Below are 11,566 nucleotides of genomic sequence, written 5' to 3'. Positions count from 1 at the left end.
CATGGAACCCTGGAGAGAACTGAGTCAGACAGTGGGACTCATTTCAAGAACAGCCTCATCAACACCTGGGCTAAGGAACATGGCATTGAGTGGGTGTACCATATCCCCTACCATGGACCAGCTGCAGAGAAAGTAGAGAGGTACAATGGACTACTAAAAAGCCAGTAGAAAGCCTTGAGTGGGAGAATCTTTCAAAAATTGGAAGCAACATTTAGCAAAGGTCATCTGGTTAGTTAACAGCCAAGGTTCCAGCAACCGAGCAGGTCCTGCCCAGTCTGAGTCCCTGAATATAATAGATGGAGGTAAAATTCCAGTGGTACCTGTCAGAGGTTTGTTAGGGAAGACAGTTTGGATCAATTCTGCCTCGAGTACAGACACACTCATTTGTGGGGTTGTTTTTGCTCAGGGACCAGGTTGCACATGGTGGATAATGCAAAGAGATGGAAGAACACGATGTGTACCTCAGGGAGATCTGATTGCGGGGTGAGACCTATGTGTAAATAATATCACTGTTTGCTGAATGTTACTACCATTGTCTGTGTATAGCTGTATATTGGATGTATAATGTATGTGTTTGTAGAGTTAGAATATATATTAGTTTTAGTAGTAAGCAGACGATATGTGGATAAGGGGTGTCCTGGGTTGACTATATGATGCTTTTATCCCCAATTGTCTTGCTCTGTTTATGCTGAATAATAAGTTTTGCACCTTTAAGACTTGTTCCAGAGAGTGAAGGGGGGAGAGAAGAAGCGCGCAGTTTGTTTTCCGGCACTGCACTCACTCCTCCACATTCCCACTCCTGGACTGTGTTGTCTGCGGATGGACAGACAGCGGGACAGAGCTCTCCTTTGCTTCAGTTAGTTTTAGCTCACTGAGCCAAAGAAGTTCCCTGGACTGTGTTTTTTTCCCCTTTTCTTTGGACCTGTTTAAGCCTGCTCTGGAATAAACACCCAGAACACCACTGGCACCCCCCACCTGTGGCCACCGGGTCGGGCCTGGGCCATGGCATCTCCAGGGCCGGAGGGACTGATAAGAGACTGAGTCAGCCAAGCTGCAGCCCAGGGAGGGGACTTTTCTGAGTCTGTCAGAAAAGTTTGTCTCCTCTCTTTTGGAGCAGCAAGAAGTTCTATTGTTTAATAAACAGTTTTTTCTCACTTTTCTCCAAGGAGATAGTTTCTCCCAGACCAGTTGGGGGGAGAGGCCGATTGAATCTGCTTTCCTAGAGGAGCCCCTTTGGGGGTTCTCTCCCAAACTTGCCCTGAACCAGGACAAAGGGGTAGCACATGGAGTGTCAGCCCATGACTGGGGAGGATCCAGGAACCCAGTGGCCTATTTATCAAAACTGCTAGACCCTGTCAGCCGGGGGTGGCCAACCTGCATTCAGGCTGTGGCAGTGACTGCCCTACTCATAGCAGAAAGCAAAAAATTACCCTTTTGGGGAAAATTGAGGATATATATCCCAAACTCAGTGAGGAGTATCCTAAGCCAAAATGCTGAGGAATGGCTCACTGATCCCCAAGTGCTAAAGTATGAAGCCATCTTAAGAGATAATGGTTTAGAGCTGATTGTGAGTAACCAACTCAACCCTGCCCAGTTCTTGTATGGAGAACCAAGTGAGGAACTAATAGATAATTGCCTAGAGGTTATAAACTATCAAACTAAAGGAAGAGAGGACCTAACAGATCAAACACTCCAAGGTGGAAAATGACTGAACATTGATGGATCTTCACGGGTAATAAAGGGGCACAGTGTATCGGGGTACCCTATAGTGCATGAAGGGATGGTGGCCACAGAAAAGAGAAAGTTACCTTCCAACTGGGCAGCCCAAGTGTGTGAGTTGTGTGCCCTAAAATGAGCTCTGGAAATATTAGCATGGAAAAGGGGAAAAAATATATACAGACCAAAAATACGCTTTTGGAGTGGTGCATGCCTTTGGAAAAATTGGGAGGAGAGGGGACTATTAAATTCAAAGGGAAAGGGACTGATTCACAAAAAAAATTGTTTTAGAAGAGTTAGAAACCTTACAATTACCAGAGGAAGTAGTGGTGGTATATGTTGAAGGACATCAAAAAGGGGCACAAGGGAACAATTTAGACAATTTAGAAGCTAAAAATGCAACTGAATCAGGGACAGAAAAGCTAATAATAGTATTAACCCCCATGAGAGAAATGCAAAAAGTCCCTGTATTCAGTGGGATAGAAGAGGAAGAACTCCTTAAAACAGGAGCCAAGAAAGATAATGAAGGGAAGTGGAGATTAGCAGATGGGAGGCAAATGTTGAATAAACCACTAGGCAAGAAAATGCTAGAAGGCATACATGGAACAACACACTGGGGTAGACAAGTACTAAGTGATCAATTTCTAAGGGGCTGGGGATGCACAGGAATTTTTAGAATAGCTAAGCAGGTAACTGAACAGGGTGTGATATGTCAACAATTGAATAAGAAAATGATGAGGAAAACACCCAGGGGAGGGCGAGAACTGGCCTTATGGCCCTTTCAAAGCACCCAAGTAGATTTTACTGAGCTTCCCCAGGTACAATGGTGGAAGTTTTGCCAGTGATAGTAGATCACTTGACTCATTGGGTAGAGGTGGTACCCACTGTGAAAGCCAATGCCAGTGTTGTGAGTAAAACACTTCTAGAATCAATCATTCCCCAATATGGGATGGCAAACAGGATTGATTCAGACTGGGGAACTCATTCCACATTGAAGATATTGCAGAAAGTTGTTCAGGCCCTGGGAGTAAAATGGGAATTACACACTCCATGGCATCCACAGAGTTCCGGTCAGGTTGAGAGAATGAATCAATCTCTTAAAAGGGCTCTAGTTGAGCTAATGACTGAAACCCAAATGTCATGGATAAAATGTCTCCTTTGCCTTTATTAAGAATTAGAACCCAGCCCTGGTCAGATCTGGGGGTCCCACCCTATGAAATGATGTTTGGGTTTCCGTTCCTGACCTCACCCCAGAAGGCTGCCACCTATGAGGAAGGGGAAGCCAATGCCAAGAAATAAGTGATGTCTATAGCACAAACTTTAAAAGGGCTAAGACATAAAGGGGCAATTCCTCAAACTACCACCCTGGATTTCAGAATCCATAATATTAATCCCGGGGATTGGGTGATGATTAAGCCATGGAGAGATCAGCCTCTAACTCCCCAGTGGGAAGGTCCCTTTCAGGCACTGCTCAGCACCGAATCGGCCGTGCGAGCTGCAGAGCGGGGATGGACTCATGGCAACAGAGTCAAAGGCCCAGGAGAAGAACCCAAAGAGTGGACTGTAACATCCAGGCTGGGTGAAACAAGATTGACTCTCAAGCAGAGACTGAGAGACAACCAGGAAAACACCAAGACGCCCAAAAAGCAGAGTCAAGCTTCCACCAGCCAGCTCAAGAACTGTCTTCCTGTTTTCATGGGTGAGAATTACCAGCAGCTGTAAGGGACTGTAAAAGACAATGGGACAGCTTCTTCAAGAACATAAGACAAAGGAAGGAGGGCAAGGCCAGGTTGGCCCCTTTGTTTGCTACCAAGAAGGCTCCAGAGCCCTGCTGTGGGTAGCAACCCCATGGGCATGGTAAGGTAGGGACAAAAGGCCATTCCAGACCTCTGTAATTCCTCAGTTGTCCTTTACTTCAACAGGGACTGGAGGGCAGGACCGAGTTGGCCTCTGTGCTCACCCCTAAGATGCACCAACTATGGGCAGCAGCCACACAGGCACGGTAGATGGGAGTCAAAGCCACACTGGACCTCTGGGATGCCCTTTTGTCCATGCCAAATAAGTGTGTCTATGGAAAACCTGAGATTTTTTTTCTCCTGTTCCCACTGTCCTTGCCCACATCAACAGATGCTGGTATGACTCATTCAAGAGAGAGAGAAAAATTTTGACTCAATTGTTTGAACAAAATGACTTATAGAAAAAGAAAGGGGAGTTTGTTATAGAAGAGTAATCCTAGGGTTGACTCTCACAATTAAGGGGTGAATATTAAATATATGTTAAGAGAAGTTTTTTAGATGTACAGTTATCCTTCCCCTCCCCCTTGCATTGCTATCACAGGATGGCCTCAGTAGTTGGGGCATTTGGGAGGGTTGGCTTGTTCCTATGGCAGCACCTGACCTCCAATCAAGGTGTGAGACAGTGATCTCCAGCACTGGACAGAGAAGGAGTCGATTGACAAGACTTTGGGAGGGGCTGGAGGTGTAAAAGACAGAACATCCATTTTGTAGATGAGCACATGGTGACTGAATCCTTTGCTCCTGGCATTGTATCCTTTTCTTTATTCAGTCTTCAGTTGTATTTTGATAAGGCCTTAATAAGGCATTTAAATTTTTGAAACTCTTTTCTCACATGGGGTTGGGGAATGTGGGGCAAGGTTGTCCACACTGGGTCACCTCTGAAGGTACAACTTCACTGATCTGGTCAGACCTCCTTAGGAGAGACCCTGGATTAATATCAATCACAGAATGCTGCAATCAGCTCTTCTCTAACAAGAATGGCAACAAAAGACACCCTTTAAGACAGGAATACATATTTCTTAGAAGCACTTTGAAATAATTCTCCATAACTGTAAAAGGAAAATTTCCTGATGAATTGCATTAGCGCAGAGGGAAATCAATGCAGAGCCATGGTTTGTCAGGACTTGCTTGATCCTAATGAGCCCCATGGTGCATTTGGAAATGAGCCCTGGAACCACAAGGCCTGAGAGGAGATTGCACAAACCTTTCCAGGAGTCCAAGTCAGAAGAAAACCCCAAAGTGTCTCGAGGCATGAATGGGTCTCCCATAGGTCCATGCCCAACACAGGCTCCTCATGGACTCCTTGGAGGAGAGAACTGGAGGCCAGGATGGCACAAAATCCTCTCAGAGACTCAGTGTGGAATGGAAATCCAAAGTACCTTAAAAACCTTGAGTATCTCAAGGCATTGATGAGCCCCACTGAGTGTCAGTACAAAGCTCTCAAGGGACTCATTAAGCAAATAATTGGGGCCATGATTGCACAAACTTCTCACAGAGTCTGGATCAAAAATGAAACACCAAGTACCTTAAAATAATTGAGTACCTTGAAGCATTAATGACCCCACTGAGTCTCCTTACTGACAAAGCCTCCCCAGGGACTAATTACAGCAGATAATTGGAGGCTGTGACTGCACAATCTTTCTCATAGCATCTGTATCAAAGGGAAACACCAAGTAGCTTAAAAAACTGAAGCACCCTGAAGCATTAATGAGTCCCACTGAGTGTTGTTACTGACAAAGCCTCTCCAGGGACCAATTACAGCAGATAATTGGAGGCCATGATTGCACAAACCTCTCAGAGACTCCAAGGCAAAAGCCAAACCCAAAGTCCTTTGAAAAAGCTGCAGTCCCTGCAGGGAGCATGAAGGAGCCCCCAGGGCCATTGCTGAGCAAGGCTCCCCAGGGACTCCTTGCAGCAGATCCTTGAGGCCACTGGGATGTGGGCTAGGGGGGGATGCTGAGGGCAGCACAAGGGGCTGACAGTGCCCAGCCTGGCTGGGGCTGTGCCAGGAGGCCCCAGGGCCTCAGCACAAGGTGTCTCCTCCCAGCCCTTGCTGGCACAGACCCTGCTGTGCCCCAGGGCACCAAGACTTGGCTTCTCTTTGTCCCCACCTGTCATCACTGCCTGCAGTTCTCTGCTCTGCCTGGGGCCTGGGGACACTTGCTCAGTCGTGTCCCTCTCTGGGACCCATTAAAAGTCCAAGAAAGTTTGGCGTTGGATTCTGCCTTGGAGTTCTGGAGAGGTTTCTTCAGCTGCCTCTCAGGGACTGATGTCCAGGGCCTGAGCACAAAGCCCCAGAGGCTGATTAAAGTCCTTGTGCTGTGTCTGTGCTGCTGAGCTGGGCTGGGCTCCTGGCCCAGAGGCAGCTCCTGGTCACCAAGAAGAGCTTCAAAAGCACATTTCTCTTGATGAGCAGCTCTTGTGCCAGCCCAGCAGGGCTGGGGCACTGCCTGCAGCCAGCCCGGGCACAGCACAGAGGCACAGAGAGCTTCAATCAGTCAGGGCTGGGAAGGGGCTGAGAAGTGCCTGGGGCACAATCACTGCCAGCCCTTGGCACAGGAACCTCTGGCTGCAGGACAATGCAGCTGCAGCTCCTGGAGCCATCTCCTGCAGCTGGAACATGCCAATGCCTGCAGAGCCTGTGAGTGCATTCTCTGCTTGTCTCTTGTGCAGAGCAGCCAGGGGTGCCCAGGGCTGTCCTGCAGAGCAGGGTCCTGCAGCCCAGGGCGCTGTGCTGGGGCAGGGACTCTGCTGCCTGCCAGGGACAGCTCTCAGCCAGCCCTGGCAGCTGCTGCCAGCACTGGGCAGAAGCTCTGGGGGGAAGGAGCCGCCCTGAGCAGGGCAGGGGCTGCTGCTGAGAGGGGCTGGGTGGGGCAGGGCTGCTCCCAGCTCCAGACCAGCCTGGGCACAGCTCCGCAGGGCACTTCCCAAAGAAGGTAAGCCTGGGATTGCTGTAAAGATCAGGAGCTTTCCTGAGAGTGTTTTCAATTTCCTGCTTGGAGATGGATGGGAACATTGGGGTGATGACAAAAAGATTTTTTTTATTTTATACAATTTTCATATATTTGTAGCTCTACAAATTACTATTACATAGTTATAAATCTATATTCTTTTTTTAGGTCTATTAAACTCTTAATGAACTCTATTACTATTATATACATCTATAACTATAATCCTTCATTAACTTTATTATTTTCCCTAACCTTTTTTCTTTGATTTTAGAAAAATAAGCTGATTGTCTAAATGCATTCCTGAAATACATATAGTATACAATACATATAGTATCCTGTATAGTCTTATTATCAGGAAGAGGACCTACAAGAAGAACATTTTGTTTTTTGACCAGAATGTGAGCAGTCATAACAAAAAGTCAAGGCAAAGAAGCCCTTGGACCTACTCCAATGGATTGAGCCAGGGGCGTGTAACTGGGGTAAGTGAATCTCCTATTGGATGTTCCTGTTAAATATCCTAATTAATCAACCTTAATAAATTGTTGAAATCAGGCCCCAGGTGTTCCCCATCCCCACTGGGACACCTGGAAGTTTCTAATTTATGTCTAGTTTTTACTTTGCTGTTCTAACACTATTGCAAGGGTTTTTTGGTTTTCTTTTTTGATTATAGACAACAAGGGGGTGAGAGGAGCAGAACAGGAATTGTAATCCAAGAATCCCAGGACATTCTGAGTTGAAAGGGACACATAGGATCATCAAAGGAATGTTTGATCTTTTACAGGGACTGCAGAACTGTAAATTAAGTTGATCAGTGTCTCTGCTGGGAGCCTCCCAAAGGGCCCTCAGCCACTCCTCAGCCCTGCACAGCAGCAGCATCACCTTTGCAGGGCCCAGCAGGGCTCTCCTGAGCTGCCCTTGCCCAGCTGCACACAGAGCCTGCCCCAGCCAGGGCCCTGCACACAGGCAGGTTTCTGTAGGGCCCCAGCCAGGGCACGCAGGCTGGGATGGGCTCTGTGAGCACTGGCAGGGACAAGGCTCCTCTCAGGAGGGAATGTCCAGGCCCAGGGAGATGCTCAGGGAAGGAGAGGGGGCTGGAGAGAGCAGGGCTGGGGCAGGAGGGCACTGTTGGTGTGTGGGAGGTGCCGGGCACAGCTGGGCACGGGAACACTGTCCTGAGTGCCCGGCTGTCTCTGCCCTGCCCTCTCAGGCACAGCACCACAACATCTGCTCTTGCTTCTGCCCTGCCCTGACATTGGCACTGTTATCTGCTGCTCTCAGGGAGGCTCTGGCATCTGCAGCAGCTGAGTCAGGCACTGCCCTTGGCATTCCTGCCAGGCAGGGCTGTCCATGGCAATGGGGTGTCCAAGCTTCCCTGGCACCTGTGGGGCTGTGGGCAAAGCAGTCCATGGCAAAGGGGAATGAGCTGAGCCCCCTCCCTGAGATCCCATCATGGGCACAGCCAGGGATCTCCTTGCTGTGCCCTGCCAGGCTCTGAGCTGCCCTCCTGGGTGCAGATCTGTGCCAGAGCCTCTGGGAGTTCCCTGAATGTCCCACGGGCAAGGGCAGAGCTGCCACAGCTGAGGAAATGCTGCTGGGTTTGCCCAGGGAGCCGTGAGTGTCCTTGGCACAAGGGGGTGCTGAGACCTTGCCCAGAGACCTTGAGAGAGGGTGAGACATTCAGGGATCCCTCTGCTCTGGGCAGGGCCTGGTTTATCCCAGGGTGACCCGGGAGTGTGACTGTGCTCTGATTGCAGCCAAAGGTGCAAAGCCAGGGCAGTTGGGAACAAGCCCATCCAGCCCCTCACCTTCCCTGAGCCACAGGGAATCCTTTGCCTCTCCCATCTCTCAGTGGCAAACTCTGAGTGCAGCAGAAATGCTGGGGATTTGTGACCTCACAGAGCCAGGAATGATGTATGGGTAAGAAAAAATTCTTTAAACCAGCACCTGCCACCCATGTCCTATAGAATTGGGAGTTCAGATGCTACCAAGCCTGTCTGCATTAGGAGTGATTCCCCTGACAAATCCTGAATATCCAGCCTTGTCCCTCTGCCACATGGCCACAAACCCAGGGCAGTGGGGCAGGGATGGCTCCTCAAGAGCCCCCACGCACAGGCCTGGCTGCTCCTTGCACCCTCAGGCAGCACAACTGGAGCTCAGGCAGGGACCTGGGTGAAGGTTTTCCCAAAGAAGGAACAAGGCTGGGTGAGTCCCAGCGGGGCAGTCTGCAGGGAATGGCCCAGGTTTGGCCCAAAGCAGCCTCTGCTGACTTGTCACTGTCCTTTCTCCATGAACAGGTGCCCATGTGCAGCCCCAGCAAATGTCCAACAGCAGCTGCATCAGGCACTTCCTCCTGCTGGCATTGGCAGACACGCGGCAGCTGCAGCTCCTGCACTTCTGCCTCTTGCTGGGCATCTCCCTGGCTGCCCTCCTGGGCAACGGCCTCATCATCAGCGCCGTAGCCTGCGGCCACCACCTGCACACGCCCATGTTCTTCTTCCTGCTCAACCTGGCCCTCAGCGACCTGGGCTCCATCTGCACCACTGTCCCCAAAGCCATGCACAATTCCCTCTGGGACACCAGGGACATCTCCTACACCGGATGCGCTGCCCAAGTTTTTCTGATTTTCTTCTTCCTTGGATCAGAGTATTTCCTCCTGACCATCATGTGCTACGACCGCTACGTGTCCATCTGCAAACCCCTGCACTACGGGACCCTCCTGGGCAGCAGAGCTTGTGCCCACATGGCAGCAGCTGCCTGGGCCAGTGCCTTTCTCAATGCTCTCATGCACACGGCCAATACATTTTCCCTGCCCCTGTGCCATGGCAATGCCCTGGGCCAGTTCTTCTGTGAAATCCCACAAATCCTCAAGCTTTCCTGCTCCAAGTCCTATCTCAGGGAACTGAGACTTCTTGCTGTTAGTGGCTGTTTAGGACTCGGTTGTTTTGTGTTCATTGTTTTCTCTTATGTGCAGATCTTCAGGGCTGTGCTGAGGATCCCCTCTGAGCAGGGACAGCACAAAGCCTTTTCCACCTGCCTCCCTCACCTGGCTGTGGTCTCCCTGTTCCTCAGCACTGGTATATTTTCCAACCTGAAGCCCCCCTCCATGTCCTCCCCATCCCTGGATGTGGCCCTGTCAGTTCTGTACTCGGTGGTGCCTCCAGCCCTGAACCCCCTCATCTACAGCCTGAGGAACCAGGAGCTCAAGGCTTCACTGTGGAGACTGATGACTGGATGCTTTCAGAAACATTAAACTGCTGGCCAATTTCTGCAAATCACTTGCAATAAAAGTCATCTTAGATAGTACATGTTGGTTTAATTTTGGAAGTTCTTTCTCTTTTTATTTTAGGTTTTTAATCTTTTCCACAAATAAATCTCATTTATTGTACCATTTCTCATTTTGTTTCCCTCCACCTACCCTGTGGCCACAGACTGTATCAATGAGGGGTTATGCTCTCAGTGGCTTTAAATGAACTAACGGATTTCCCAGCAGAGTTTTCTGCAGAGATGCCCTTGTGTTGCCTTCTCTGGAGCTGCAGCAGCAATGTCTGTGTGCAGAGCTGGGGCAGATCAGTGCTGGCCCAGCAGCTGTGCTCCTGCTGGCCACACCATTCCTGATCCAGGCCAGGAGCCATTGGCCTTCTTGGCCACCTGGGCACACTGCTGCCTCATGTCCAGCCTGCTGTCCATCAGTCCCTGCAGGGCCCTTTCTGCCTGGCTGCTGTCCTGGAACTTTGTCCCCAGCCTGTAGCACTGGGGCCAAATATCAGGGCCTGGCCCTTGGATTTGTTAAACCTCACCTTGTTGGATTCATCCCCTGGATCCAGCCTGTCCAAGTCACTGTGCAGAGCCCTCTGACCCTCCAGCAGATCAACACTCACATCCAGCTTGGTGACATTTGTGAAGATGTCCTTGGTTCCATGGGGCCCCTCAGTGTCACAATGGCCTCTTGGTCACACCAGGCCCTGCACTGTCACACTGGTCTCCTTGGTTCCATGGGGCCTCAAAATGTGACAATGGTCCCCTTGTTTCCATGGGGCCCAGGGTGTCACAATGGCCCCATGGTCACATGAGGTCCCACACTGTCACCATGGTCTCTGGGGTTCCACAAGTCCCCTCAGTGTCACAATGGACTCCTTGTTTCCACAAGGCCACACAGTGTCACAACGTTCTCCCAGATCCCTTGAGGCCCCATCGTGTCTCAGTGGCCCCTTGATTACACAGATCCTGCAGTGTCACAGTGTCCCCTTGGTGCCATGAGGCCCCGCAGTGTCAGAACGGCCCCTTGGTTCCACTGGGCCCTGGAGTCTCCCAATGGTCTCCTTGGTTTTGCAGGGTCAAAATGGTGAAACCCCTTGGTTACACGAGGCCCTGCAGTGTCACAATGGCCTCTGTGGTTCCACGAGGACCCAGAGTGTCACAGGGCACTCCCTGGGTCCATTTGGCCCCACAGTACCACCATGGACCCCTGGTTCTGTGGGGCTGCACAGTGTCACCATGGTCCTCTTAGTTCCACGAGGCCCTGCAGTGTCACAATGGCCCCAGAGTGTCCCAATCATCACAGAATGACAGAATCAAATAGGCTGGAAAAGACCTTTGGGATCATCAAGTCCAACCAATGCCCTAATACTGCCTTGTCACCCAGACCATGCCACTGAGTGCCACTGGAGAGGGACAGTGACTCTGCCACCTCCCCCCTGGCCAGCCCATTCCAGTTCCCACTCACCCTTTCTGTGAAGAACTCCTTCCTATTGTCCAGCCTGAGCCTCCCCTGGTGCAGCTTAAGGCTGTGTCTTCTTGTCCTGCCCTCCAGCAGATCCACACTCACACCCAGCTTGGTGCCATCTGCCATTTGTGAATGCTGGACTCGATCCCCTCACCCAGACCATCAGTGAAGATATTAAACAGGACTGGGCCCAGCACAGATCCCTGGGGACAGCACCAGTGCCTGGACACCAGCTGGGTGCAGCACCATCCCCACCACTCTCTGGGCCCAGCCTCCAGCCAGCTCTTAAATCTCCCAGGCAGGAGGGAACCTGCCCAAGCCGTGGGCTGCAGCTTTTCCAGGGAATGCTGTCAGAGACAGAGTCAAAGGCTCTGCTGGAG

At 50.6% G+C, this 11,566-nt stretch overlaps 1 protein-coding gene across 1 annotated transcript; it reads left to right on the top strand.

Moving 5' to 3' along the window:
* Nucleotides 1-8,780: 8,780 nt before the first annotated feature.
* Nucleotides 8,781-9,713, top strand: LOC129130574 (olfactory receptor 14A16-like). The gene has a single exon (XM_077173106.1). The coding sequence runs from the start codon at nucleotides 8,781-8,783 to the stop codon at nucleotides 9,711-9,713; it is 933 nt and encodes a 310-aa protein (XP_077029221.1).
* Nucleotides 9,714-11,566: the final 1,853 nt, after the last annotated feature.

This window comes from Agelaius phoeniceus, unplaced genomic scaffold, assembly GCF_051311805.1.
Source record: "Agelaius phoeniceus isolate bAgePho1 unplaced genomic scaffold, bAgePho1.hap1 Scaffold_115, whole genome shotgun sequence".
Taxonomy (NCBI): domain Eukaryota; kingdom Metazoa; phylum Chordata; class Aves; order Passeriformes; family Icteridae; genus Agelaius; species Agelaius phoeniceus.
The sequence above is the reverse complement of the archived record's forward strand: the minus strand, read 5'-3'. Positions and strand labels throughout refer to the sequence as shown.

What these genes read in the sequence shown, in the direction of transcription:
- LOC129130574 (XM_077173106.1), top strand. Translation starts at nt 8,781, where the DNA reads ATGTCCAACAGCAGCTGCATCAGGCACTTCCTCCTGCTGGCATTGGCA.